General features: G+C 44.1%; 1 protein-coding gene across 8 annotated transcripts in view; it reads right to left on the bottom strand.

The window, feature by feature from the left end:
- pde8a (phosphodiesterase 8A) overlaps positions 1-27544 on the bottom strand; it is a 145964-nt gene that overhangs the window by 11047 nt on the left and 107373 nt on the right. For all 8 annotated transcript variants that reach the window (XR_010020210.1, XM_063066327.1, XM_063066321.1 and 5 more), the window contains 4 exons: positions 25455-25590; positions 14935-15133; positions 13299-13516; positions 2578-2716 (listed from right to left, as the gene is read on the bottom strand). Coding sequence is in view for 7 of the 8 variants with exons in the window: in XM_063066327.1 (XP_062922397.1) it covers positions 2578-2716; positions 13299-13516; positions 14935-15133; positions 25455-25590 (692 nt within the window). In the remaining variant the exon portion in view is untranslated. The remainder of the gene's footprint in view (positions 1-2577; positions 2717-13298; positions 13517-14934; positions 15134-25454; positions 25591-27544) is intronic.

Below are 27544 nucleotides of genomic sequence, written 5' to 3'. Positions count from 1 at the left end.
GCTTATGGACTATAAGAAATGCAAGAGAACACTTAAGAAAGAAATCAGGTTGGATTAAAAAAGGCATGAAATTGCTTAGCCAGCAAGGTGAAGGAGAATACTAAGGGATTCTACAGATATGTTAAGAGCAAAAGGATCACAAGGGAAAATATTGGTCCTCTGGAAGATCAGAATGGTAATCCATGCGTGGAGCCAAAAAAGATGGGAGAGATCTCAAATGAATTTTTTGCACCTGTATTTGCTCAGTAGATGGACACAGAGTCTATAAAAGTGAGGCAAAGAGGCATCAACTTCTTCGACCCTGTACAGATTACCGAGGTGTTTGCTACCCTGAGACAAATTAGGGTGGATAAATCACGAAGGCCTGGTAAGATGTTCCCTCAAACCCTGTGGAGGCAAGTGCAGAAATTATCAGGGCCCTAGCAGAGATATTTAAATCATCCTTAGTGACAGGTGGGATACCAAAGAATTAGAGGTTAGCCAATGTTGCTCCACTGTTTAAGAAAGGCTCTAAGAACAAACTAGGAAATTATAGACTGATAAGCCTGACATAAGTAGTGGGAAGGTTATTGAAAATGATTTTAAGGAACTGGATATGAGTATTTGGATAGACATCCTGGCATTCATAAATCGAAGTATTGAGTATAGGAGTTGGGATGTTACCGGGAGGTTGTATAAGAGATTGGCGAGACAAAATTTGGAGTATTGTGTACAGTTCTGGTCACCTAACTGTAGGAAGAATATCAGTAAGATTAAAAGAGTGCAGAGAAGATTTACTAGGATGTTGCCGGGTCTTCAGGAGTTGAGTTACAGGGAAAGTCTGAACAGGTTAGGACTTTATTCCTTGAAACATAGAAGAATGAGGGGAGACTCGATAGAGGTTTACAAAATTATGAGGGGTATAGACAGAGTAAATGTGAATAGGCTCTTTCCACTTAGATTAGGAGAGATAAATACGAGAGGACATGGCTTTAGGGTGAAAGGGAAATGTTCAGGGGGAACTTCTTCACTCAGAGAGGTGGGAGTGTGGAACGAGCTGCCATCTGACATGGTAAATGTGGGCTCACTCTTAAGTTTTAAGAATAAGTTGGATATGTACATGAATGGGAGAGGTCTGTAATGTTATGGACTGGATGCAGGGCAGTGGGACTAGTGGAATAATGTTTCGGCACAGACTAGATGGGCCGAATGGCCTGTTTTCTGTACTGTAGAGTTCTATGATTCTATGATTCGTATGTGGTGGGTATGCCTAACCAATCTTATCGAGCTTTTTGAGGAAGTTACCAGGAAAGGTGATGAAGGCAAGGCAGTGGATGTTATCTATGTAGACTTTAACAAAGGTCCCGATGGGAGTTTTGTCAAGAAGATTCAGTTGTTTAGCATTCAAAATGAGGTATTAAGTTGGATTAAACATTAGCTTTGTGGGAGAAGCCAAAGAATGGTAGTAGATGTTAGCATCCTGGCGTGCTCTACACTACCCCTCAATAACAAACACAAAAATCAATATGCTGCATACACAAAATGCTAGTGGAACGCAGCAGGCCAGACAGCATCCATAGGAAGAAGCACAGTTGACGTTTCAGGCCGAGACCCTTTGTCAGGATTAACCTGTTAGTCCTGACGTCCAGTAGGTTAATCCTGACGAAGGGTCTCAGCCTGAAACGCCACCAGCATTTTGTGTGTGCTGCTTGAATTTCCAGCATCTGCAGATTTCCTCGTGTTTGCGAAGCAATATGCTACGTGGTTCCAAGCCTTTGCCAGATATTTAGAACCACTTGTTCTCTGGGCACAAATAGCTTCAGTGAATAATTTTTTCATCATCAGAACAAGTACAGTGATCAAGGTTCACAACACTTTACACACATCCCTGCCATGCTTAACGTACACTCCTTGCTTTATACAGGGCCTAAGAAAGCATCTGGAAGTGGAGTCCCCAGTGTGCCTGGTGTGGAAGTGAATTAGACAGTCATTTAAAGGGTGCATGTCAAACCATGGCATGTGCAGGGGTGGGGAGATACACATCAAGCCACGGTGTGTGGGGGGACTTTCATTAAGCAACACATTCCTTACAGTGGATTACAAACTACCTTATGATTCCACACACATTATGTCTTGCTGGTCTCCTGCGGACATTCAGATGAAACCCAAAATAACATTGTAAAAAGAAGAAATCTATAATCAAATCACTGGAAGCTGCCCTCAGAACTGCCTGCCCTTCAACTCAACATTAGGTGCTGTTGTTCAAAACCAATCCTGCCAGCATAGGTACCATAGCGTCCAGTTCCCCAAATTGTTTGTGCACAGACACCAACACCACCCACCCCTGCCCCACCGCCGACCTGCTTGCACGCAGACACATTCCCAATATTCTGCTTGCCAGTGCACTAAATTAGAATTACTCAGCCAGAATTGGTCTGAAATCAATACAGAACTTACTTATCCATTTTTATTCTGTCAATGCAACAACTCTTTAGGAAGTGGGACACCACTGAACATCACAATGCACATTCTGATCAATGATTTAACTATGTACTGGACAGCAGGATTGAGCGGGACAGAATACAATACCATGCTTACCCCAATGCCATTTTCCTCCAATCCAGCCAAAGGCTTGTTGATGCTATTCACAAACTTATTGACGTGTTCGAAGTGTTTGGTCATTTCAGTGGCAAAGACCATGTCGATGATACCTTGTCGGAGAATCCGGTATTCATTCCTGCCAAAATCATTGTCCCAGTTTAACAGAGTACCACTGCCCAAGCTGCTTTGCAGAAACAATCACACACAGATGCAAAATGTGACTAAACAATGACGTAAAGAGACAGAAACAGGGGACCAACAGGGTGCCAAATCTAACAAGATTGGCCTTTTTTGTTGATGATTTTAAATCAAAAATGAGTGTCCCTTAAGTTATTGTTTATTCCCTAACTAACCCCCAGAAGGCAAGACAAACTACTGCAGTCCTAGTGAGTTTGTTCCACGTGATACTGGTGAGGGAGCTCCCAGAATTTGACAAAGCAGCAATGGACATGGAATTGATAAGTGTAGTACTGAGGGAAGGTAGATGGTTTTCAGGTGTCTCTGTGTGAAGAGTCTGCAAAGCTGTGGGTTGCTTCCAAATGGCACCACAGTGAGTTGAGATGCACGTTGGGCAGCAAATAGAATCTAACAATGGGCAGCCCTGATGGAGGAACTCTTCTTTAGGGGGTTGTGTTGATCAAGGTTGTTTTGTTCTGCATGACACTGAACCTCAGCAGTTGGAGTTAGGTTCAGTGAAGAGTGCTCCAAAGTGTCCTTGATATACATCCTGTCAGTGAGGAAAAACTTTGGTGTTGGGTTTTGCAAACCATTCACAGAAGAACAAATTTCATCCACTCTGCATTTGTGCTGGCCTCTAGTTAGCTGTGAACATTAGTGGGCTCTGGTGAGTGGACTCAGTAATAGCCACTGCCCACCACCTGTGTTGTATAGATACAACTTCTCAGGCCAGGCCTGGATTGCAGCATTGCATTACTGAGTTGGAATGGAAATGAACTGAGCAGCAGTCAGCTGCTCTATCAGTGATGGTCACCACATGACCCAACTCTGTCAGAAAGAAAACCATTTCTGAAGAGGCTGAAGGCTTACTGAGTAACAGATTATTTCTTGAGGAGCTGTGACAGATGTTCTGAACAGGAGACAATTCGCTTCTGAAGACCAGAACTATCTTCCTTTGCTAGGTAGGACACAAGCAAGATCTTCCCCTCAATTCCAAGCAATTTAAAATTTGCAGAAGATTTATCAAAAAGGTTGAAATTCACTCAGTTCAACACTGACCCTTGGCTACAGCGAGTACCATCTCTTCTGAGGCATTCCCTCAGGAATGGATTTTGGGTCTAACCAGACCAATGTGAAAACCAGAGTCTTCCGCAGAAGGGACAGAGATGAGGTTAAATTGATTTTTTGCATCCGTACTTACTCAGGAGACAGACACAGTTAGAAGTTAGGCAAAGCAGCAGTGAGGTTATGGACCATATACATATTACAGAGGAAGAGTTTGCTGTCTTGAGGAAAATTAGGGTGGATAAATTCCTAGGGCCTGACAAGGTAGACCCTTAGAGCCCGTGGGGGGACTTATGCAGAAATTACAGTGTCCTAGCAAAGATATTTAAAAGATCCTTAGCAATGGACGAGGTGCTGGAAGATTAGAGGATAGTTGAAATTGTTCCATTGATAGAGAAAGGTTTTAAGAATAAGCCAGGAAATCATAGGCCAGCGAGCCGAACATCAGCAGTGGGCGAATTATTGGAAGGTATTCTCAGGGACCGAATATACAGTATAAGTATTTGGACAGACAAGGACTGATTAGGGATGATCAGCATGGCTTTGTGTGGGATGGATCATGTCTCACCAATCTTAAGAGATTTTTGAGGAAGCTATCAGGAAAACTGATGAAAGCAAGGCAGTGGATGCTGTCTCAATGTATTTGACAATGTCCTGCATGGGAGGTTGGTCAAGATGATTCAGTTATTTGGCATCGAAGATGAGGTAGTAAATTGGATTAGTCATTGGCTTTGTGGAAGAAGCCAGAGAGTGGTCGTAGAGGGTTGCCTCTCTGACTGGAAGCCTGTGACTAGAGGTGTGCACAGAGATTGGTGCGGGGTCTGTTGCTGTTTGTCATCTATATCAATGATCAGGATGATAATGTGGTTAAATGGATCAGCAAATTTGTGGATGACACCTAGACTGGAGGTGTAGTGGACAGGAAATATAAACACAGCTTGAATTGGGATCTGGACCAGCTGGAAAAATGGGCTGAAAAATGGTAGTTGGTATTTAATGCAGAAAGTGGCCACCTCATGCTCACGTAGAACACTTAGCACCAAGCTACTGACGACACACCGGTGACTGTACGTCAGGATTGTTTCTGGTGGGACTATCCACAAGGAACTAGACCACCCAAATCTTGAACGCCACACTGTGGACTGCAAGTTGCCTTTGTGGGCCAGCTTCCATAAGACAAGGAGCAACAGGGCATTTAGCTAATCGAAGGCTTGATCCAGTTCCTGGTCCCACTTGCCACTGAAGCCAGTGATCTCAAGCCACAGATTCTCCTAACCTCCTAAATGTTCTTGCATTTTCTGATTTTAATATCAATACACACTCATGATTCAGCAGCTTTGAGCAGCGTCAAATGAGACTGGAAGATGAGAAGACATAGTTCACTCTGTCTCTCCGTTGAGTAGAAAAGACAGCGGCTCACAGCATTTTGATGCTCTGAGCAATGGCAAATTGGAGATGGGAAGCCTGAGAAGACAAAGCTCACTCAGTGGGAGGGGAACAGCCAGAGGCTGCAGTCCATGTAGGTACCAATGACAAAGACAGGAAGAGTGATGAGGTTCTGCAAAGTATGTTTAGGAAGTTAGGTGCTAAGTTGAAGGGTAGGACTCTATAAAGTTGTGACCTCAGGATTGCTACCCATGCCATGTGCAAATGAAGCCAGAAGTAGGAAAATTATCAGTATAACGTCAGAGATATCAGTATTACAGTGGAGTAAAGAGAATTACAGAGGCATTAGGGAGAAGTTGCTCAGAATTGATTGGAAAAGAACAGTAGCAAAGATGACAGCACAGCAGCAATGGCTGGAATTTCTGGAAGCATTTCAGAAGGCACAGGATATATACATCTCAAAGAGAAAGTAGTATTCCAAAGCCAAGATGACACAATTGTGGCCAACAAGAGAAGCCAAAGCCAAAGAGAGGGCACATAATGGAGCAAAAATTAGTGGGAAGTTAAGAGGATTGGAAAGCTTTTTTAAAGCCAGCAGAAGGCAACTAAAAATGTCATTAAGATAAAGATGGAATATGAAAGTTAGCTAGCCAGTAATGTTAAAGAGGATACCAAAAGCTTTTTCAGATACATGAAAGTGTAAAAGAGGCGAGAGTGGATAATAGACCATAGGAGAACTATACTGGGGAGGTAATAATGGGGGACAAGAAATGGCAGAAGAAATGAATATGTATTTTGCATCAGTCTTCTCTGTGGAAGACACGAGCAGTATGGTGGAAGTTCCAGGTGGTCAGGGGTCATAAAGTGAGTGAAGTTACCATTACTAGGGAGATGGTTCTTGGGAAACTGAAAGGTCTGAAGGTAGATAAGTCTCCTGGACCAGATGGTGTACACCCCAGGGTACTGAAAGAGGTGGCTAAAAAGATGTGGAGGCATTAGTAATGATATTTCAAGGACCACTAGATTCTGGAATGGTTCTGGAAGACTGGAAAATAGCAAATGTCACTTTACTCTTCAGGAAGGGAGAGAGATAGAGGAAGGAAACTATACGCCAGTTAGTCGACCTCAGTGGTTTGGAAGATGTTACGAGTCAATTATTGAGGATGAGGTCTCAGGTTACTTATGGCACATGACAAAATAGGGAATTGTCAGCATGATTTCCTCAAGGAAAATCTTACCTGACAAATCTGATGGAATTCTTTGAAAAAATTAACAAGCAGGATAGACAAAGGTGGATATTCTGTATTTGGATTTTCAGAAACCATTAACAAGGTTCTACACATGAGGCTGCTTATCAAGCTACAAGACCATGGTATCAAAGGAAAGATTCTAACATGGATAAAGCAGTGACTGATTGGCAGAAGGCCCCTTTTATTCACATTCGCTGCCTACTGCCTGTCCATGCCAGTATCTTTCCTGTAACACCATAGGATTTTATCTTGTAAAGCACCCTCATGTGTGGCACCTTACGAAATGCTTTCTGGAAATCCAAGTAAATGACACCCACTACCTCCCCTTTGTCCACTCTGCTTGCTACTCCCTCGATGAACTCTAACAGATTTGTCAAGCAATATTTTCCTTTACAGAAACTATGCTGACTTTGACTTATTTTATCATTCTTCTCCAAGCACCCCAAAACCTCAGCCTTAATAAAAGACTCCAAACACTATCACAACCTCTGAGGTTAGGTTAACTGGCCTATAATCTTTCTTTTGCCTTCCTCCCTTCTTAAAGAGTCAAGTGACATTTGGAACCTTCCAGTCTTCCAGGACCATGCCAAAATCAAGTCATTCTTGAAAGATTATGACCAATGCATCCATTATCTCTTCAGCAACCTCTCTTCGAACTCTGGGACGTAGTCCATCTAGTCCAGGTGACTTCTCCACCTTAAGACCTTTGAGTCTGCCTAGCACTTTTACTTTGTAATAGCAATGGCACTCACTCCTGCTCCCTGACACTCACGGACCTCTGGCACACTGCTGCCATCTTCCACAGTGAAGACAGTTGCAGAGTACCCATTAAGTTCATCTGCTATTTCTTTGTCCCCCATTACCTCACCTGCATCATTTTCCAATGGTCCAATATCAACTCTCACCTCTCTTTTACTCTTCATATAACTGAAAAATCTTTTGGTGTCCTGCTTTATGTTATTGGCTAGTCTGCCCTCATATTTCATCTCTTCCCTTCTTAAAAGCTTCCCAATCATCCAACTTCCCACTCATTTTTGCTACCTTATATGCCCTTTCCTTGGCTTTTATGCAGTCATAAACTTCCCTTGTCAGCCACCGTTACCTACCCCCGCCATTTGAGAGCAATGTCTACTATGGGATATATCTATCTTGTGCTTGTGCCAACTCTGCTCTGCCGTCATCCCCGCCAATATCCTCCTCCAATCCACCTAGACAAGCTCCTCTCCTCTGTAATTCCCTTTATTTCATTGTGATACTAACATGCCTTTTCTAGCTCCCTTTACAATCTCAACCCCACATCTTGGCTACCATTTGGAGGCCTTTGATTCCATAATGGTTTTCTTTTTAACCCTTGAAGTTTCACAAAGATTCAACATTCTCCGACTCTATGTCACCTCTTTCTAAAGATGTAATTCCATCTCTTATTAACTGAACTACACCACCGCCTATGCCTTCCTGCCTGTCCTTTCAATACAAAACATATCGTTTGGTGTTAAGCTCCCAACTATGATCTTTTTCAACCACGACTCAATGATGCCCACAATGTCATACTGACCAATCTCTATTTGCGCCATGAGTTCATCCACCTTATCCCAAGTGCTATGCGCATTTAAATACAGCACCTCAGCCCTGCATTCTTTGCCCTTTTGAATTTTGCCTCTCTGGTACAATTTAACTCTTTGCTCTGTCTGCATTTGTACGCAATCATTGGTTTGTCCTTCCTTACATTCATGTTACACCTTTCATCTACTTGTATTTCTGCTGGCTCATTCTCAGCTTTAACCTACTGATTCCCATCCCCCTGCTATATTAATTTAAACCACTCCAGAAAGTTGGCTGAGGACGCTGTCTCATCTTTGTAAAGATGAATGGCTTCGAGGAAGATGGGCCAATACTCCTGTGTGGGGGGCGTATTTGTTTGAGATGGACTTGGGTGATCAGCAGTTGGTGTGTGCTTTCACAGAGAACATGGGTCAAGTGTGGGAGTTAAAGATAACTTCAAAAGGAGCTCCAAATTTATGTGCACATTTGGACTGGGTTGACTGTAATGGGGCCTTTAATTTTTTTCCTTACTAACTGTTCAATAAACCTGAAATTTGTAAATATATTTTCTTTATAATTGTATACAGTGTAGCTAATTGCATGGGGACAATATTTACAAAGTATTCAATCATTGGATTCTCTTCCAGGGAAAGTGGGACCTGTATTGAAGAGACTGTTCGCACCCAAACTGGAAGGACACTAATATCCTCGCAGGAAGGTTTGCTTGTGCTACACGGTAGGGTTTCAACTAGAAATGCAGGGAGATGGGAACCAGTGTGGCAGAACAGCTAGTGAAGAGGTTGTGGAGGCAAATGCTGGTAAAATCTCAAAGTCAGGAATCAAAAGGTTGAGCATACTGCGACTGGTGTTCTGAGCTGCGTATATTTCAATCCAAGTAGTATTGTAAGAAAGGTGGAGGAACCCAGGGCATGAATCAACATCTAGAATTATGCTATTGTAGCCGTTAGTGAGACTTGGCTGCAGGAGGGGCAGGACTGGCAGCTCATTATTCCAGGGTTCCATTGTTTTAGACCCAACAGAGCGGGAAGGATTAAAGGAGGAGGGGTGGCATTACTACTCAGGGAAAATGTCATGGCAGTACTCAGTCAGCACAGACAGGAGAACTCACCTAGTGCGCCGTTATGGGTAGAAATGAATAATAAGAAAGGTATGACTACATTAATGGGGCTATATCACAGACTACCTAACTGTCCGAGGGATTTAGAGAAACAAAATTTGTAGAGAGATCACAGACTTTTGCAAGAAACACAAGGTTGTTATATGAGAGGTGATTGATAAATTCATGGCCTAAGGTAGAAGGAGTCAATTTTAGAAAACCTAGCACACGTATTTTTCAACATAGTCCCCTCATAAAATTAAAAAATTAGTCCAGCGGTCATGGAGTATACGGATCCCTTCTTTGTAGAAGTCAGCGTCTTGGACCTCCAGAAAGTGGTCCACAGCAGGGGTGATTGACAAGTTTGTGGCCTAAGGTAGAAGGAGATGAGTTATTAACTTCAAACTTTCTGCATAATCACTCAAAGAGTTGAGCTGCACGTACATGTAACAAGAACTGTATAACTCATCTCCTTCTACCTTAGGCGACAAACCGGTTAATCACTCCTGTAGCGGACCACTTTCTGGAGGTCCAAGACGCCGACTCCTACAAAGAAGGGATCCGTATGCTCCACGACCGCTGGACTAACTGTGTAAACGTAGGAGGGGACTATGTTGAAAAATAAATGTGCTAGGTTTTCCAAAATTGACTCCTTCTACCTTAGGCCACAAGCTTATCAATCACTGCTCATAGTAGGTGATTTTAACCTCCACATATTTTCTGGGCTTCCTGTAAAAGGACTAGATGGGATAGAGTTTGTCAAATGTGTTTAGGGAAATTTTCTTAATCAGTACATAGAAGTCCCAAACAGAAACCATGCAATACTTGATCCGCTATTATGGAATGAGACAGGGGAGGTGACAGAAGTTTATGTAGGGGAACACTGATTCTAGTCACCACAATGCCATTAGTTTCAAAGTAAATATGCAAAAAGATAGGTTTGGCCTGCAGGTTGAGATTCTAAATTGGAGAAAGGCCAATTTTGATGGTATCAGAAATGATCTGGCAAGTGTGGTTTGGGACCGGCTGTTTTCTGGCAAAGATGTACTCAGTAAGTGAGAGGCCTTCAAAAATGAAATTTTGAGAGCACAAAGCTCGTATGTGCCTGTCAGAATAAACGGTAAAGGTAACAGGTGTAAGGAATCTTGGTTTTCAAGAGATATTGAGGCCGTGGTTAAGAAAAAGATATATGGCAGATAGGAACAAATGAGGTGCTTATAGAGTATATGAAATGCAAGAGAGCACTTCAGAGATCAGGACGACTAAAAGAAGGCATGAGGATGCCACAGCAGACAAGATGAAAAAGAATCCTAAGGGATACTACACATGTCAAGAACAAAATGATTGCAAGGGACAAAATTGGTCGTCTGGAAGATCAAAATGGTGATCCATCTAAAAGAAAAGGGAAGATCTTAAACTGAATTTTTCATATCTGTATTTACTCGGAAGATGGACACAAAGTCCATAGAAGTAAGGCAAAACAGCATCAACTTCATGAACCCTATACAGATTACAGGGGAGGAGGTGTTTGCTGTTGAGGCAAATTAGGGTAGGTAAATCCCGACGGCCTGACCAGGAGTTCCCTCGGATCCTGCAGAGTCAAGTGTAGAAGTTGCCAGGGCCCCAGCAGAGATATTTAAATTATCCTTAGTGACAGGTGAGGTACCAGAGGTTTGGGGGATAGCCAATGTTGTTCCGCTATTCAAGAGAGGCTGTTAAAAAGAAACCAGGGAATTATAAGCTGGTGAGCCTGACAGCAGTAGTGGGAAAGTTATTGGAAGGTATTCTAAGGGATTGGATATTTAAGTATTTGGATAATCATGGATGGATTAAGGATTGTCAGCACGGCTTTGTGCATGGTGGATCATGTCTAACCGATCTTAAGTGTTTATTGAGGAAGTTATCAGGAAAGTTGATGACAGCAAGGCAGTGGATGTTGTCTCAATAGATTTTAGCAAGGGATTTGAGAAGGTCCCACATGGGAGGTTGGTCAAGATGTTTAGTCACTCAGCATTCAAGATGAGGTAGTAAACTGAATTAGACATCGACTTTGTGGGAGAAGCAGAGGCTAGTAGTACAATGTTGCCTCTCTGACTGGAGGCTGTGACTTGTAGTGTGCCGCAGGGATCGCTGTTGGGTCCTTTGTTGTTTGTCATCTGTATCAATGATCTGGATGATAATATGGTTAACTGAATCAGCAAATTTGTGGATGACACCAAGATCGGGGGTGTAGTGGACAGCAAGACTATCATGGCTTGCAGCAGGATATGAAACAGCTGGAAAAATGGGCTGAATGACAGATGGAATTTAATGCAAACAAGTGCTAGGTATTGCACTTTGGGAGAACCATCCAGGGTAGGTTTTACACAGTGAGTGGTAGGGCACTGGGGAGTGTGGTAGAACAGAGGGATCTGGGAACACAGGTCCATAATTCATTGAAAGTGGCGTCACAGGTAGATAGGGTCATAAAGAAAGTTTTTGGCACATGGGCCTTCATAATTCAAAGTATTGATTACAGGAGATGGGATGTTCTGTTGAAGTTATATACAGCATTGGTGAGATCTAATTTGGAGTAGTGTGTGCAGTTTTGGTCACTATCTACAGGAAAGATGTAAATGAAGTTGAGAGAGTACAGAGAAAATTTACAAGGATGTTGCTTGGTCTGGAGGACCTGAGTTATATGGAAAGATTGAACAGATTGAACTTTATTCCTTGGAATGTAGAAGATTGAGAGATTTTATAGAGGTATACAAAATTATGAGAGGTATAGATTGGGTAAACGTAGGCAGCCTTTTTCCACTGAGGTTGGGTCAAACTGCAACAAGAGGGGTCATGGCTTGAGGGTGAAAGGTGAGAAGTTTAAGGGGAACATGAGGGGAAACTTCTTTACCCAGAGGGTTATGAGAGCATGCAACGAGCTGCCAGTGCAAGTTGTGCATTTGATTTCAATGTTTAAGAGAACTTTGGATAGGTAAACTGAGGGTAGCAGTATGGAGAGCCTTGTCCAGTGCAGGTTTTTCCAGGAGTAGGGGGTTTAAATGGTTCAGCACCGACTAGATGGATCAAAAGTCCTGATACTGTGCTGTACTTTTCTATGACTCTATGTCAACACTCCAATACTCATTTTTAGTTTGATCTATGAATTTGCTTTAAAAAACATTTTGATAACATTTATTGAAACAATTTACAGTGGGCTACCTTTCAAATGATTCAGTACCTTGTTTCAAGCCTTTGGCATTGCCCAGATCTGCAATCTATTGTTTCATGGACAGGGAAGAAAGTTGTGAAAAAAATTACAGGGATCTTGATCAACTGGCTAACTTGCCGACGAAAGAGAAAAGGTTTTATTTTTCCAATTTAGTGTGAGATTTTGCAATTTGGGAAGTCAAATCAAAGTAGGACTTTTGCAGTGAAGAGTAGAGCCATGGTGAGTGTTGTGGAACAGAAGGACCGTGGACTTCAAGTACATGATTCCCTGAAAGCAGTGTCATAGGTAGACAAGGTGGTGAAGAAAGCATTTGGCAAGCTGGCCTTGTCAGTCAAGGCACTAAGTATTACAGTTGGGATATCACGTTGCAGTTGTGTAAGACATTGGTGAGGCTGTTTTTGAAGTACTGTGCGCAATTTTGACCACCCATTATAGGAAAGATGCTATCAAAATTTTCTTTCCACTCTTTCCAGTTTATGGGAATTGAGGACCTAAATTACAGGGAAAAGTCTAAGACTTTGATCTTTGCAACTTGGGAGATTGAAGGGCGACCTAATAGAAATATGTAAAAGCATGAAGAGCATAAACAGGTTAAATGAACAGTTTTCTCCCCCCAGGGAAAGGAAACCAAAATCTAGAGGGGATAGGTTTAAGGAGCTGCCAGAGGAACTGGCCAAGCCAGTTACAATAACAATACTTAAAAGGCAGTTGGATAAGTACATGGATAGTAAGTGGTTAAGAGGTAATGGGCCAAAATCCAGCAAAAGGGGCTGGTTGAGAGGGGTACCATGGATGAGTTGGGCTGAAGGGCCCATTTCCATCTTGTAGATCAAAGACACATTAGTTCTGTTCTCCACATTACATTACTCAACTTTCAGTCAATCTGCAATGTAAATGCTGAGATCCTACACCATTTTCTATATTCAACATGGTGATTCCCTGGCCATAATCACCAAAGGTCTAATGGGCTCACCTCTCCATGTTCTTGAAGATGTTGCACTTGTCATTGTGTGTAGTCAGCTGAAATGCCAGTGCTGTATGGTGACTCTCCAGCACGGTCGTGTCGTTATAAAGAAGAGCCAGCTCACTGCCTGCGTTGCATAGGAACGAGTTTGTCCTGCCAGGATGATCAACATCGTGGATAATGGCTGCAATAAGAGCCGCCACCTCGTCAGTACGGTCCAGACTTTGCTGCACAACAGACAAAAACACTATTCAAAACTCTGAATTATTCACAAAACCAGAGTCTACACTCACATTTATTCCATGAAGCAGGTAGCTATGGGACAAGGGATCAGTGAGAAATTCAGCTCCTAAATAAATCGTATTGTAGTATTTAAGGTAGTGGCTTCATATGTCACTACTACAGGGCATGACGACCCTGCTTTACACGAGTCCTGGGCTCAGCTGGCTCCGGCTGACAGTACCCGGAATGGGCCCCTATCCAGGGTTACAGATCCCACTGCCTTGTGAGTATCTTCGGGAGAACAGAAGACTAAGGAGTAAACCCTACACAAATCCGGAGTGGAGCCCCTAAGGCGGTTGGATGACGTATCACATCACCTCCCAGCAGCTCCTGCAGCCAAACTTATGCCAAATGTACTGCTTTGCATTCCTTTGGACCACATCCGATAGGCCAAGAGGGGAATCTTGATGTCTGGGCAGCCCAGGATCTCCATATTTATCGCCCAGGTCTGCGCCCCGGAACGGGCACATCCATTGTCTCCTTAGACAGACGGAGCCATGAATGTAGTTTTTATTTTAAAAGGCAAACTGCATCACTGTGCATGTCTAAAAAAATAACAGTTGAAAACAAATTTGGGTATTGATTTCGCACCCCCCCCCACCCCCACACACAAATGAGTAAATTTTATACCAAATTTCTGAAGTGGAATTCCCATGAAGCAAAGAACATGCTGCCCTAAATGCCAGTGACAGAACATGCACTAACTAATGTGAGAACGTCACCCAGGGTTTGGTGCTGCTGAGAAAAGATCGCCGTCTGCTTCTCAGGATAGTGAGAAATAGACAAAATGCTGTAGTATTGTATTGCATTCAGTTCTGTTTGCCTCTTTATAAGGATGTGAAAGGTTTAGAGAGGACGTAAAGGAGATTTACCTGGATGTTGCATCGAATAAAGAGCATGCCCTGAGAGGAAAAGTTGCATGAGCTACAGCTTCACAAGATAATAAGAGGCTCGACAGAGTGGACACCCAGAGACCTTTTCCTGGGTGAAATAGCTAACGTGAGAGGGCATAACTTTAAGGTACTTGGGGGAAAGATAGGGGATGGGGATGTCGGAGGTAATTTTTCTTAATGTAATGGAGAGTGGTAGGTACTTGCCTGCCGGGGTAGTGGTAGTGGCATATGCATTAAAGAAACTCTTATATAGGCACATGGATGATAGACAAATGGAAGGCTAGATAGGAGGGGAGCACTAGATTGACCTTGGAGTAGGTTCAAAGGTCAGCACAACATTGTGGGTCGAATGGTATGTACTGCTCAATGTTCTATTTCAAGCAACGTTCACTAGAGCAAATGTTAAGGGCAGTGAGCTGAGTTACTGGTGATAGACTATTTTAAACCAAAACAGAAGCACTTTAACTCACCTTAATTCTTTCCTTATTAAGGAAATAAGCAGTTGCATGTAACACATCTGCAGCATGTGTTGAGTTGTGATAGGAATTTGAGGAGTGGTAATTTGCTTCAATAAGTTGCAACCAAGAGCGAACAGTCGATTCAGAACAGTTTAAATATTCACAGACTCCAAAACGTGTCAGTGTTTTTAGCCCAAGATAGACTAGAGGCCTAGATCAAAAGATAAGAGATTTAGACAACTTGTCCAGTTAAAGGTTTCATCTTTTTGGGCACAGTGCCACCATGCCCACCCATACAACTTTCCAATCCCTGAGTCTATTTAAGTTTCCAACCTGTGGCCCACTACACCCTTCAACTGGGAGGATGGTAACCGTGACCCACTGCACCCTGTAACTGGGAGGACAGTAACTGTGATCCACTACACCCTGTAACTGGGAGGACAGTAGATATGATCCACTACACCCTGTAACTGAGAGGACAGTAACTGTGATCCCTTACACCCTGTAACTGAGAGGACAGTAACTGTGATCCCTTACACCCTGTAACTGAGAGGACAGTTGTTGTGATCCACTACACCCTGTAACTGGGAGGACAGTAACTGATCTACTACACCCTGTAACTGGAAGGACAGTGTGACGAAAGAGGGTTACAAAAGTACACGTAGACTAAGATGTTAACTGTCCTGTGCCAGCACCAGTGGGATCAACAGTTGATTGCCCCCTGTCTTCAGGAGAGAGAGATAAGTAAGACAATGGAGCAGCATTTGGAAATGTTAATGAAGAGACGAGAGAGTTTAACGGAAGGAGACACCGGTCTGAGTATTGTCAAGACCGGCTCCTTTTGAACCCTGAACTGTTTGAAGTGTGATGGACAGGCGATACCCCAGCAGGGGGATAAAAAGGGGCAGGTTCGCTAAGACACCACACACGACACCACGAGGTAACGAGACCCTGGAAGCGGTGCGCCCCCACAAGTCGGTGGGAGTTTTGGAGGTCTGGTCGCTGGACCAGCCATAGACGCACAGGGTGGAAAGATACGGTCGGCTGGAACCTGGTGTGTGTCCGCCCTTGCCTGGGTGCCGGGTTCACCGCTGAAGAACGATCATGTCTGGAACGGAGGGGTCACAGTCGGTGACCTCAGAAGACACTACAAAGGGCTCGCCCGAAAGCTAACTGCGAGGAATATCGAAGGTCTGTTTGGAATCCGATTTGCATATTCATTCCTTCTCTCTCTCTCTCTCCAACGGCACGACGGCGATTACTGCAAACTGAACTAAACTGAACTCTATCACTTGTGATTGATCATTTTACCCCTAGACTGCGAAAGAGCTTGATTGATCCGATTATCCTAGTTCTGTGTACATGTGTGTTTATTCATTGCTAACCTGTTGCATTTACATCCTTACTATGAGAGTACTGTGTTGCTTATTTCTTAATAAAACTTTCTTAGTTCCAGTAATCCAGACTCCAACTGAGTGGTCCATTTCTGCTGGTTTGGCAACCCAGTTACGGGGTACGTAACATAAGTGGGGTTCTCATCCGTGATTTTGAACGCTAAATTTGGGACGGGGTAAATTGATTGGGTTAAAATTCCCGAAAGAAAGAAAAGGCAAACAGCAGAAATGGAGATTGAGGAATTTCTAAAGGCACCGACCTTGGAGGCATTAGAGGATGCCAGGAAAGCGGAATTGGCAGCTGTGGCCAAATGGTTGAATCTTGTTAAGGGGAAGTCGACAATGAGGAGAGAGGAGATACACAGAGCTATCGTAGAGCACTATGTATCTAAAGGTGTGTTTCCCCAAGGGGAGCTGGAGGTGATATCTATTGGAAAACCTGGTGGAGACGCAGTACAGGTGCAGCTTGAAAAACTGAGACTCGAGCACGAGTTCCGGGTACGGCAGCTAGAACACGAAGAGAAACAGTTAGAACGGCGAGAGAGAGAGAGAAACAGTTAGAACGGCGAGAGAGAGAGAGAAACAGTTAGAATGGCAAGAGAGAGAGAGGGACAAACAGTTGGAGCGAGAAGAGAAACAGAGGGAAAGGGAATTCGAGCTGGAGAGATTAAAGATAAGGGCAGAGCAGGGGCCCAGGCCGAACCAAGGCGGAGGGTTCAGGGCGACCCAGGAGGTTAGGGTGGTTCCCGCATTTGACGATACCGATGTGGATCGGTACTTTCTCCATTTCAAAAAAGTTGCTGTAAGTCAGGACTGGCCGAGGGATAAGTGAGCTGTTTTGCTTCAGAGTGTACATAAAGGGAAAGCCCAACAAGCTTACTCGGCTTTGTCTGCGGAAGATGCCCAGAGGTATGAGGTGGTGAAAGAGGCCATCCTCAGGATTTATGAGTTGGTCCCGGAGGCATACCGGCAGAGGTTCCGGAATGCGAGGAAACAGTGGAACCACACGTATTTAGAGTTTGCCCGTGAGATGCAGACATATTGTGAGCGTTGGTGCGCCTCGAAGGGGGTAAATGGGGATGATGACAGACTGCTACAGTTGATCCTGATTGAGCAGTTTAAAGGTTGTGTCCCTGAAGGTATGAGACCTTACCTAGATGAGAAAGAGGCAGCCACGTTAGCCGCAACTGTTAAGTTAGCGGATGAGTACACGTTGACGCATAAAATGAAGTTTGCCCCGAGTAAAGGCTACCAGAAGGGTAGTCGGGACAGCGGGGAGAGTCCGCCAGAAAAGCCAGAAAGTAAGCCGGGGACTAGTGAGAAGGATAAGGTAGACCGGGAGCAGTCTGGTAGGAAGTCTCCTGGGGTCGTCTGTTAAAATTGTGGGAAAGTCGGATACTTTGCGTCCAGGTGCTTTGCCCCAAAGAAGGAGACGGGGAAAGGAAAAACGGCGATTTCGACTGGCTGTACTGAGCTGGTAAACGAACCGCTAGGAGAGAAAAGGTCTGCAAAAGTTCAGGAAGGGCGCGAGAGGTTTATCTTGGCCGGATTGGTGTCGGTGAAGGAGGGGTTAAACCCAGTTCCAGTACGGATCTGGAGAGACACTGGAGCGTGTCAGTCATTGATATTAAAGGGTGTGTTAGACTTTAGTTCAGAGACCGAGACTGGGAAAGTCAGGGTCATAAAAGGCATTGGAAAATTTTGCACCAGATACACCTACAAAGCAACTTGGTCTCTGGACTAGTCACGATCGGGGTGAGGCCCGAATTACCGATGAAAGGCGTGGAAGTCTTGCTCAATAATGACCTCGCCGGGGGAATTGTGTTCTCGGCAGTGAGACTGACACGTCAGCCTGCCAGCATTGAGGCCCTGCCCATGGACTCACAGGTTCATCCCGTTTGCGCAGTGACTCGCTGTATGTCCAGAGAGACTGCTGAGACGTTTCTACCAGCCTTGTACGAGGAGGGGGTAGAAAGTGAAAAGAAGGAACGTAATGAAACAGGAGGAAGTGGGGAAATTAAGCTAGATTTATCATTAGAAAAGAAGGACTTTATACAGGCACAGGAGCGAGACGAGGAAACAGCTCTCTGTGAAACAGAATTAGGAAGAGAGCCAGTAGGCTATTGTGTGGAGGAGGGAGTGCTAAGGAAGAAAGGGAGACCAAGTACCGTACCCGCAGATGAGGAATGGGGGATGGTGCCAAAAATCTATGGGGATGAGATTCTTAACCTGGCCCACAAGATACCCCTTGGTGGACATTTTGGGGGGAGGGAAACAGTCGGCGGAATCATGAAAGAGGTTTACTGGCTGCACAGGAGGAAGGATGTTATTGATTATTGCAGACGCGAACTGAGATGGTCACAGGCTTTTGATATGCTAACAAACCTAGTCGGTGTTAGTGCGGAAATCAATGAAGTTAGGGTGAGTATGGTGCCGACCAGATGGGAGATGTCTATTGTGTTGACCTGTTTTGCTGATAAGGTCTCACCTAACCCCCGAACAAAGCGGGCCATTGATAAAGCTAATTAACCGGCATGCGCACGTAGGTCTAGATGTCCCGAGGCGATGCAAAGAGCTGGGACATGGGGCTGTTGTCACATCAGGTCAGCCTAGTGAGCAACACCCCTATAGAATGATTAATTCAGTGACAAACGGGCTAAGGAACACAGAAGTGTATATTGGTGATGTAGTGGTCTGGAGTAACACATGGGGGGAGCTGTTCAAAAAGCTGTTTGAAGCCAGCCTGACAGTGAACCTTGCAAAGAGTGAATTCGGCCACGAAAAAGTCACTTATCTGGGATTTGTGGTAGGACAGGGGCAGCTGGCTCCGATGCAAGCTAAGGTGCGGGCTATCGCTGAAGTCCCCACCCCGACAGACAAGAGAGCCCTGAGAAGGTTCTTGGAGATGGTGGGGTACTATCGGAAGTTTTGCAGAACAAAAAACAACTTTGCGGATAGTACCCACCCTCGTACAAAGCCCTTGCCAAAGAATGCTAGATTGGTATTGGACGACCCTTGTTATCTGTGTCTGGGGCGAAAACCACTGAGAAGTGACACTGATCACAATTCATTAGTGTTTACGGCCACTATGAAGTCTGCTAAGTTGGAGCCTGGTTTGAGAGGATTATTAAAATAACACATATAAAAGGAACAGAAAATGTGATTGCTGACTGTCTGTCAAGGTGTTGACAACTTAAAATTCTCTGTATTAGCCAAATAGTTGATGAAGATGTATATTTGTGTGTATCTAATAAAGTATTCATGCTTATACTTTTTAGCCCGGTAAAAATCCTTAAAGGGGAGGGGTGTGACGAAAGAGGGTTACAAAAGTACACGTAGACTAAGATGTTAACTGTCCTGTGCAAGCACCAATGGGATCAACAGTTGATCTGCCACCTGTCTTCAGGAGAGAGAGAGATAAGTAAGACAATGGAGCAGCATTTGGAAATGTTAATGAAGAGACAAGAGAGTTTAACGGAAGGAGACACCGGTCTGAGTATTGTCAAGACCGGCTCCTTTTGAACCCTGAACTGTTTGAAGTGTGATGGACAGGCGATACCCCAGCAGGGGGATAAAAAGGGGCAGGTTCGCTAAGACACCACACACGACACCACGAGGTAACGAGACCCTGGAAGCGGTGCGCCCCCACAGGTCGGTGGGAGATTTGGAAGTCTGGTCGCGGGACCAGCCATAGACGCACAGGGTGGAAAGATACGGTCGGCCGGAACCTGGTGTGTGTCCGCCCTTGCCTGGGTGCCAGGTTCACCGCTGAAGAACGATCGTGTCTGGAACGGAGGGGTCACAGTCGGTGACCTCAGAAGACACTACAAAGGGCTCGCCCGAAAGCTAACTGCGAGGAATATCGAAGGTCTGTTTGGAATCCGATTTGCATATTCATTCGTTCTCTCTCTCTCTCTCCAACGGCACGACGGCGATTACTGCGAACTGAACTAAACTGAACTCTGTCACTTGTGATTGATCATTTTACCCCTAGACTGCGATAGAGCTTGATTGACCCTATTATCCTAGTTCTGCGTACATGTGTGTTTTTTCATTGCTAACCTGTTGCATTTATATCCTTACTATCGGAGTACTGTGTTGCGTATTTCTTTAATAAAACTTTCTTAGTTCCAGTAATCCAGACTCCAACTGAGTGGTCCACTTCTGCTGGTTTGGCAACCCAGTTACGGGGTACGTAACAACAGTAACTGATCCACTACACCCTGTAACTGGGAGGACAGTAACTGATCTACTACACCCTGTAACTGGGAGGACAGTAACTGATCTACTACACCCTGTAACTGGAAGGATAGTTGTTGTGATCCACTACACCCTGTAACTGGGAAGACAGTTGTTGTGATCCACTACACCCTGTAACTGGGAGGACAGTTGTTGTGATCCACCACACCCTGTAACTGGGAGGACAGTTGTGATCCACCACACCCTCTAACTGGGAGGACAGTAACTGATCCACTACACCCTGTAACTGAGAGGACAGTAACTGATCCACTACACCCTGTAACTGGGAGGACAGTTGTGATCCACTATACCGTGTAACTGGGAGGACAGTAACTGTGATCCACTACACCCTGTAACTGAGAGGACAGTTGTGATCCACTACACCCTGTAACTGGGAGGACAGTAACTGTGATCCACTACACCCTGTAACTGGGAGGACAGTAACTGTGATCCACTACACCCTGTAACTGGGAGGACAGTTGTGATCCACTACACCCTGTAACTGGGAGGACAGTTGTGATCCACTACACCCTGTAACTGAGAGGACAGTTGTGATCCACTACACCCTGTAACTGAGAGGACAGTTGTGATCCACTACACCCTGTAACTGGGAGGACAGTTGTGATCCACTACACCCTGTAACTGGAAGGACAGTTGTGATCCACTACACCCTGTAACTGGGAGGACAGTTGTGATCCACTACACCGTGTAACTGGGAGGACGGTAACTGATCCACTACACCCTGTAACTGGGAGGACAGTAACTGATCCACTACACCCTATAACTGGGAGGACAGTTGTGATCCACTACACCCTGTAACTGGGAGGACAGTAACTGTGATCCACCACACCCTGTAACTGAGAGGACAGTTGTGATCCACTACACCCTGTAACTGGGAGGACAGTTGTGATCCACTACACCCTGTAACTGAGAGGACAGTAACTGATCCACTACACCCTGTAACTGGGAGGACAGTTGTGATCCACTACACCCTGTAACTGGGAGGACAGTAACTGATCCACTACACCCTGTAACTGGGAGGACAGTTGTGATCCACTACACCCTGTAACTGGGAGGACAGTTGTGATCCACTACACCCTGTAACTGGGAGGACAGTTGTGATCCACTACACCCTGTAACTGGGAGGACAGTAACTGTGATCCACTACACCCTGTAACTGAGAGGACAGTTGTGATCCACTACACCCTGTAACTGGGAGGACAGTTGTGATCCACTACACCGTGTACCTGGGAGGACAGTTGTGATCCACTACACCGTGTACCTGGGAGGACAGTAACTGTGATCCACTACACCGTGTAACTGGGAGGACAGTAACTGATACACTACACCCTGTAACTGGGAGGACAGTAACTGATCCACTACACCTTGTAACTGGGAGGACAGTAACTGATCCACTACACCCTGTAACTGAGAGGACAGTTGTGATCCACTACACCCTGTAACTGGGAGGACAGTTGTGATCCACTACACCCTGTAACTGGGAGGACAGTTGTGATCCACTACACCGTGTAACTGGGAGGACAGTAACTGATCCACTACACCCTGTAACTGGGAGGACAGTTGTGATCCACTACACCCTGTAACTGGGAGGACAGTTGTGATCCACTATACCGTGTAACTGGGAGGACAGTAACTGTGATCCACTACACCCTGTAACTGGGAGGACAGTAACTGATCCACTACACCCTATAACTGGGAGGGCAGTTGTGATCCACTACACCCTGTAACTGGGAGGACAGTAACTGTGATCCACCACACCCTGTAACTGAGAGGACAGTTGTGATCCACTACACCCTGTAACTGGAAGGACAGTTGTGATCCACTACACCCTGTAACTGAGAGGACAGTAACTGATCCACTACACCCTGTAACTGGGAGGACAGTTGTGATCCACTACACCCTGTAACTGGGAGGACAGTAACTGATCCACTACACCCTGTAACTGGGAGGACAGTTGTGATCCACTACACCCTGTAACTGAGAGGACAGTTGTGATCCACTACACCCTGTAACTGGGAGGACAGTTGTGATCCACTACACCCTGTAACTGGGAGGACAGTAACTGATCCACTACACCCTGTAACTGGGAGGACAGTAACTGATCCACTACACCCTGTAACTGGGAGGACAGTAACTGATCCACTACACCGTGTAACTGGGAGGGCACTTTCCTCTGCATCTACAACAGGTGTAACACTTGTCCGTTCTCCCTTACTGCCATCTAGGGACATAACAACCATTCCAGACGAGGCAGAGATTCAGCTGCACCTTGTCTATCCTACCCTACCGATTCAGCGCTCTTTAGTGTGGGCTCCTCTACGCTTAAAACTTACCATGTTGCCCACCTCTTTCCTCACCTTTACACACCCACCACCTCCCCCTTACAATCCAGATGAAGGTCCTTGACCTGAAACGTTGACTGCCCATTTCCTTTACAGATTCTGTGTTACAGTGAGATCTGCCAGTTCAGTTTTTCATGAATGGCACAGAATGGTGAGTAAAAGTGAGATTTTACAAAAATTTAACATTTTTGTTTTAAATGGTGAGTGAATGAGAAATGGTGGTGACTGAAGTGCCCTGAGTGTCTTTACAAATAACACAAACATCACACAGGTGATCAGGAAAGCAATGCAAGGCACTTATTACTCACGGAGTTGGATACAAGAATAGTGATGCCTGACTGTATTATAGAGTCACAGACCTATACAGCAGGGGACATGATGCATACATGTCCATGACTGCCGACACCAATCCCATTTACTCACATTTGGTCCACATTATTCCTTCTTTGCCTTGTATATTCAAATATCTGTATAAATGTCTCTTAAATGTAGTAATTGTATCTGATTCCATCGCCACTTCTGACAGAGTTCAGAACTCATTGCTCAAATGCCCTTTTAAACCTGTTACTGTCACCTGAAATTTCTGCTCTCACATTTTGAGATGGAAAAAACATTCGGACCATCTGACCTATAGCTCTTATCCATTTAATACAGGGGTCCCCAACCTTTTTTGCAGTGCGGACCGGTTTCATATTGACAATATTCTTGCGGACCGGCCGACCGGGGGGGTGGGGGGGGGGAATGGTTGCCAACGGACAAGAGTACAGTAGCAGTCAAATATGTTGTGTTTACCCCGAATAGACTACAATGACCATGAAGCCTTGCGCGGGCACCAGTGCACATGTGTGATTTGCGTATGCGTGCACGTGCCGTTTTTTTGCTACAAATCGTTTTTGGCGATTCTGTTCGGGAGGGGGGCGCTGTTAATCACAACAGGAATATCGGTGATAAGTGGCTAATACACTCAATTTCCTTTCTAAAAGGGTTTATCTAACGAATTTAATATTAAACACACAACGCATATTTTCCTCGCATGAATATAGCGATAAGTCAATTATCAGGGGAGGACAGAGGGGCTTGAAATACATGTTGAACGAACTCCCAGTAGAAGTGGCAGAAGCAGGTTCGATATTATCATTTAAAGTTAAATTGGATAGGTATATAGACAGGAAAGGAATGGGGGGTTATGGGGTGAGTGCAGGTCGGTGGGACTTGGTGAGAGTAGCGTTCGGCACGGACTAGAAGGGCAGAGATGGCCTGTTTCAGTGCTGTAATTGTTATATGGTTATATAAGTCAACAGCAGCATAACATTTTAAGTAACGTTTGGATATTAAACACACAGTGCATATTTTCCCTGTATGAAAAATCATTGCAACGCACCAATATTGCTGAATCAGTGGGAGCCCTGGGCTTGTTTTCCTGCAATAAGACGGTCCTATCGAGGGGTGATGGGAGACAGCGATACTCGAATGGGTTCCTTATGTCCAGTCTATTCCACAATTCAGTTTTTGTTACATTCATCGCAGAGATAAGTTGGAAATGGAAACAACGTTTTCAGTGCTTCCGTGGCTATCTCAGGATATTCGCCCTTGACTTTGATCCAGAATGCCGGCAGAGATGTTATGGCAAACATAATTTTCAGCCCGCCGTCATTTGCAAACTCGAGGAGTTGATCTCCTTCCCGCGCTGACATGGACGACGCGCGGCTAATGACCTCGCGTGCGTTCAAGCTCAACAGTGGGCGTGATAGGGAATGAGGAAAGGTGCAGTTGACTCATATCGCCAAATCATATCATTTCCTCGCGGCCCAGTAGCGCTTGCCTTCCGGCCCGGTAGTTGGGGACCGCTGATTTAATACACCTGTCAGGTCACTCCATCGCCTTTTCACTCCAGGGAAAACAAGCTCACCCTATCTAATCTTTCCCTGGTCATCCTGACCTACTCACCCTAGCTCGTATAATACTGTTGTAATTAGCAACCCCACACACCCTGAGGTCCAGTCGTATCCTTATTCATAACTACCTGAAAACTTTTGATCACCTTTCTAAAATGTTCTCCCAATGAAACTCCAATCACCTGTCCAAGATCAAAGTCAACGTCGAGTTTATCATCTGTACATGTATGAACAGGTGCGATGAAAAACCCATGTGCCGTGTAGTCCAATACCTGTTTGGATTATCTACAAATTGTCAAGAAACTCTCCTGGAATAATCAAGAAGTTCTGCCCCATCTAAGTCCTGGTCTTCATAAAAGACAACCACGCAGAAGTCTAATAACTTGTCAGCTTGAGCTATGAGCTCTGCTTCTTGACCTGAACAAGAAACAAGAACCTGAATCCAGTCTTGACCAATACAAGTCAACCTCCTCCCATGAAGGTTATGACCCAATCAGCCTTGTAAATGGCATTTATTCTTTTATCAATCATACCTGAACACATTTCCCAAATATTTCAAAATGTTACTGAACTGATTTGATCTTTTTGAACATGTTTGCCATGCAAATCCCTTAATGCCTCAACCTATTATTTCAATTTACCTCTTGTGAGTTGCAGCCTCTAATTCAAAGATATCGAAATCCCAAGCCTGCTCATTTTCCATCAACTCAGTAATCCTAGGAGGGATATCACAGAGCGAGGTAGAAATAGGCAACTGGCTGAAGCTTGACTGGGTATCTGAAGGAAAACCACAGAATAAATGATAATGTACAGAACATTGCATGAACTCCACACAAATCCAAAGAACTGGTTGTATGTCTGTCTGTACAGACCTCACGTAAAGTAGAAAATGTCGACAGCTCAGGCAGCAAATAAGGAACAAGGAGCAGAGTTAATATCGCAAGCCAAATAACTTTCATCAGAACTGGGGAAGGGTTTTCAACATGAAAGTTAACTCCGCTCTTGTGCCAAGAGATCCTGCTGCCCATTCCCAATGTTTTGTTCCATCTCAATTTCAAGCATTTCCCGGTGTCCGATTTTCATTCACACAACTTTGGTGGTACAGAAAATTGTGTAGATTAAGCAGAAAAAAACCAAGGAACATTCACCATGTAAATGAGTTTGAAAAATGAAAATTATTGGTGAACAATGCTATTCAAAGTTAGGAGTACAAACACAAACCACGTGCTCATTATCTAGAGTTAGAAGATACTTCTGGTTATTTCTTAACAGACAATGATTTAAATTTGTATGCATAGCTAATCAACGAGATGGCATAAATTTACAAATTTTATAAGATTTTTATTTTTGGAAACATAGGTCCAACAGAGAGAAGAGTGAATGCACATTCTATGTACGGACTTCCAGTGAGCACTTGGTAAAGGCTCACAAGAAATTACCAAATACCTTCCTACACTGAAGGCAAAACATACAGTATGGAATGACTTGTTGAGGAATAAAGTTAATGAACTGAACTGATTTTATTTCTTACATCCCTCACATACATGAAGAGTAAAAATCTTTACATTATGAAACAAAGTATTTCCCTGGTACTCGGAGCCTACAGCAAGGTAAAATAAAATTCTCCCCCAAAAATGTACTTTTAACTGCCAGCTTAATCAAATTTATATTTCCCAGCTGCTGTGGTGGAATTTGAATTCACTTCCCTCAAAGATATTCCAGGCTTCAGTTTCCTACCTAGTAATTTAATAACTTTACCAAAGACATCATTTCTGTTAGGGATGAAACTGCATAGAATTAAATATACAGTCCGGTTTGATCTAGTGGCCAAGCTCAAGAAGCTAAGTGGCTTCGTCCTATTCTGAGACAAGTGAGCCAAAGAAACAGAGTCTAGTGAACAGAGCACAAATGATTTACATTTATTGTATTAAAAATAATCAAAAGAAATAGAGCATTATTTCATTTATCTCTGTGGCTATTAAAGTAATTAAGTGTTGTTCGAATCTGCTCTTAAAATTAGAGTTACATCATTTAGATGCAAGAACTTTTGCTATACATAAATAACAGAAGTCATGAATTTCTCCCCAAAAGCTGCAGACACTAAGTCAATTGAAATTCGAAAGATCAGGATTGATAAATTACAGTTTGTAGATCGGAACATGCAACAACACAGAGTAAATGTGGGGCAAGACAGAAACTATACTTCATTAGGAGTTTGAAGCGATTTGGCATGTCAACAAATACACTCAAAAACTTCTGTAGTTGTACTGTGGAGAGCATTCTGACTGGCTGCATCACTGTCTGGTGTGGAGGGGCTACTGCACAGGACCGAAAGAAGCTGCAGAAGGTTGTAAACCTAGTCAGCCCCATCTTAGGCACTAGCCTACAAAATACCCTGGACATCTTTAGGGAGCGGTGTCTCAGAAAGCAGCGCCCATCATTAAGGACCTCCATCACCCAGGACATGTCCTGTTCACACTGTTACCATCAGGTAGAAGGTACAGAAGCCTGAAGGCACAGACTCAGTGATTCAGGAACAGCTTCTTCCCCTCTGCCATCCAATTCCTAAATGAACATTGAATCTTTGGACACAACCTCACTTTTTTTAAATATACAGTATTTCTGTTTTTGCACTTTTTAAATCTATTTAAACATAATTGATTTGTTTATTATTCTTTTTTATTTTATTTATTTTTTTCTCTCTCTGCTAGATTATGTATTCCATTGAACT

Source organism: Mobula hypostoma, chromosome 13, assembly GCF_963921235.1.
Source record: "Mobula hypostoma chromosome 13, sMobHyp1.1, whole genome shotgun sequence".
Taxonomy (NCBI): Eukaryota; Metazoa; Chordata; class Chondrichthyes; order Myliobatiformes; family Myliobatidae; genus Mobula; species Mobula hypostoma.
Note: the sequence above shows the minus strand (reverse complement) of the source record. Positions and strands in the feature narration are given on the sequence as shown.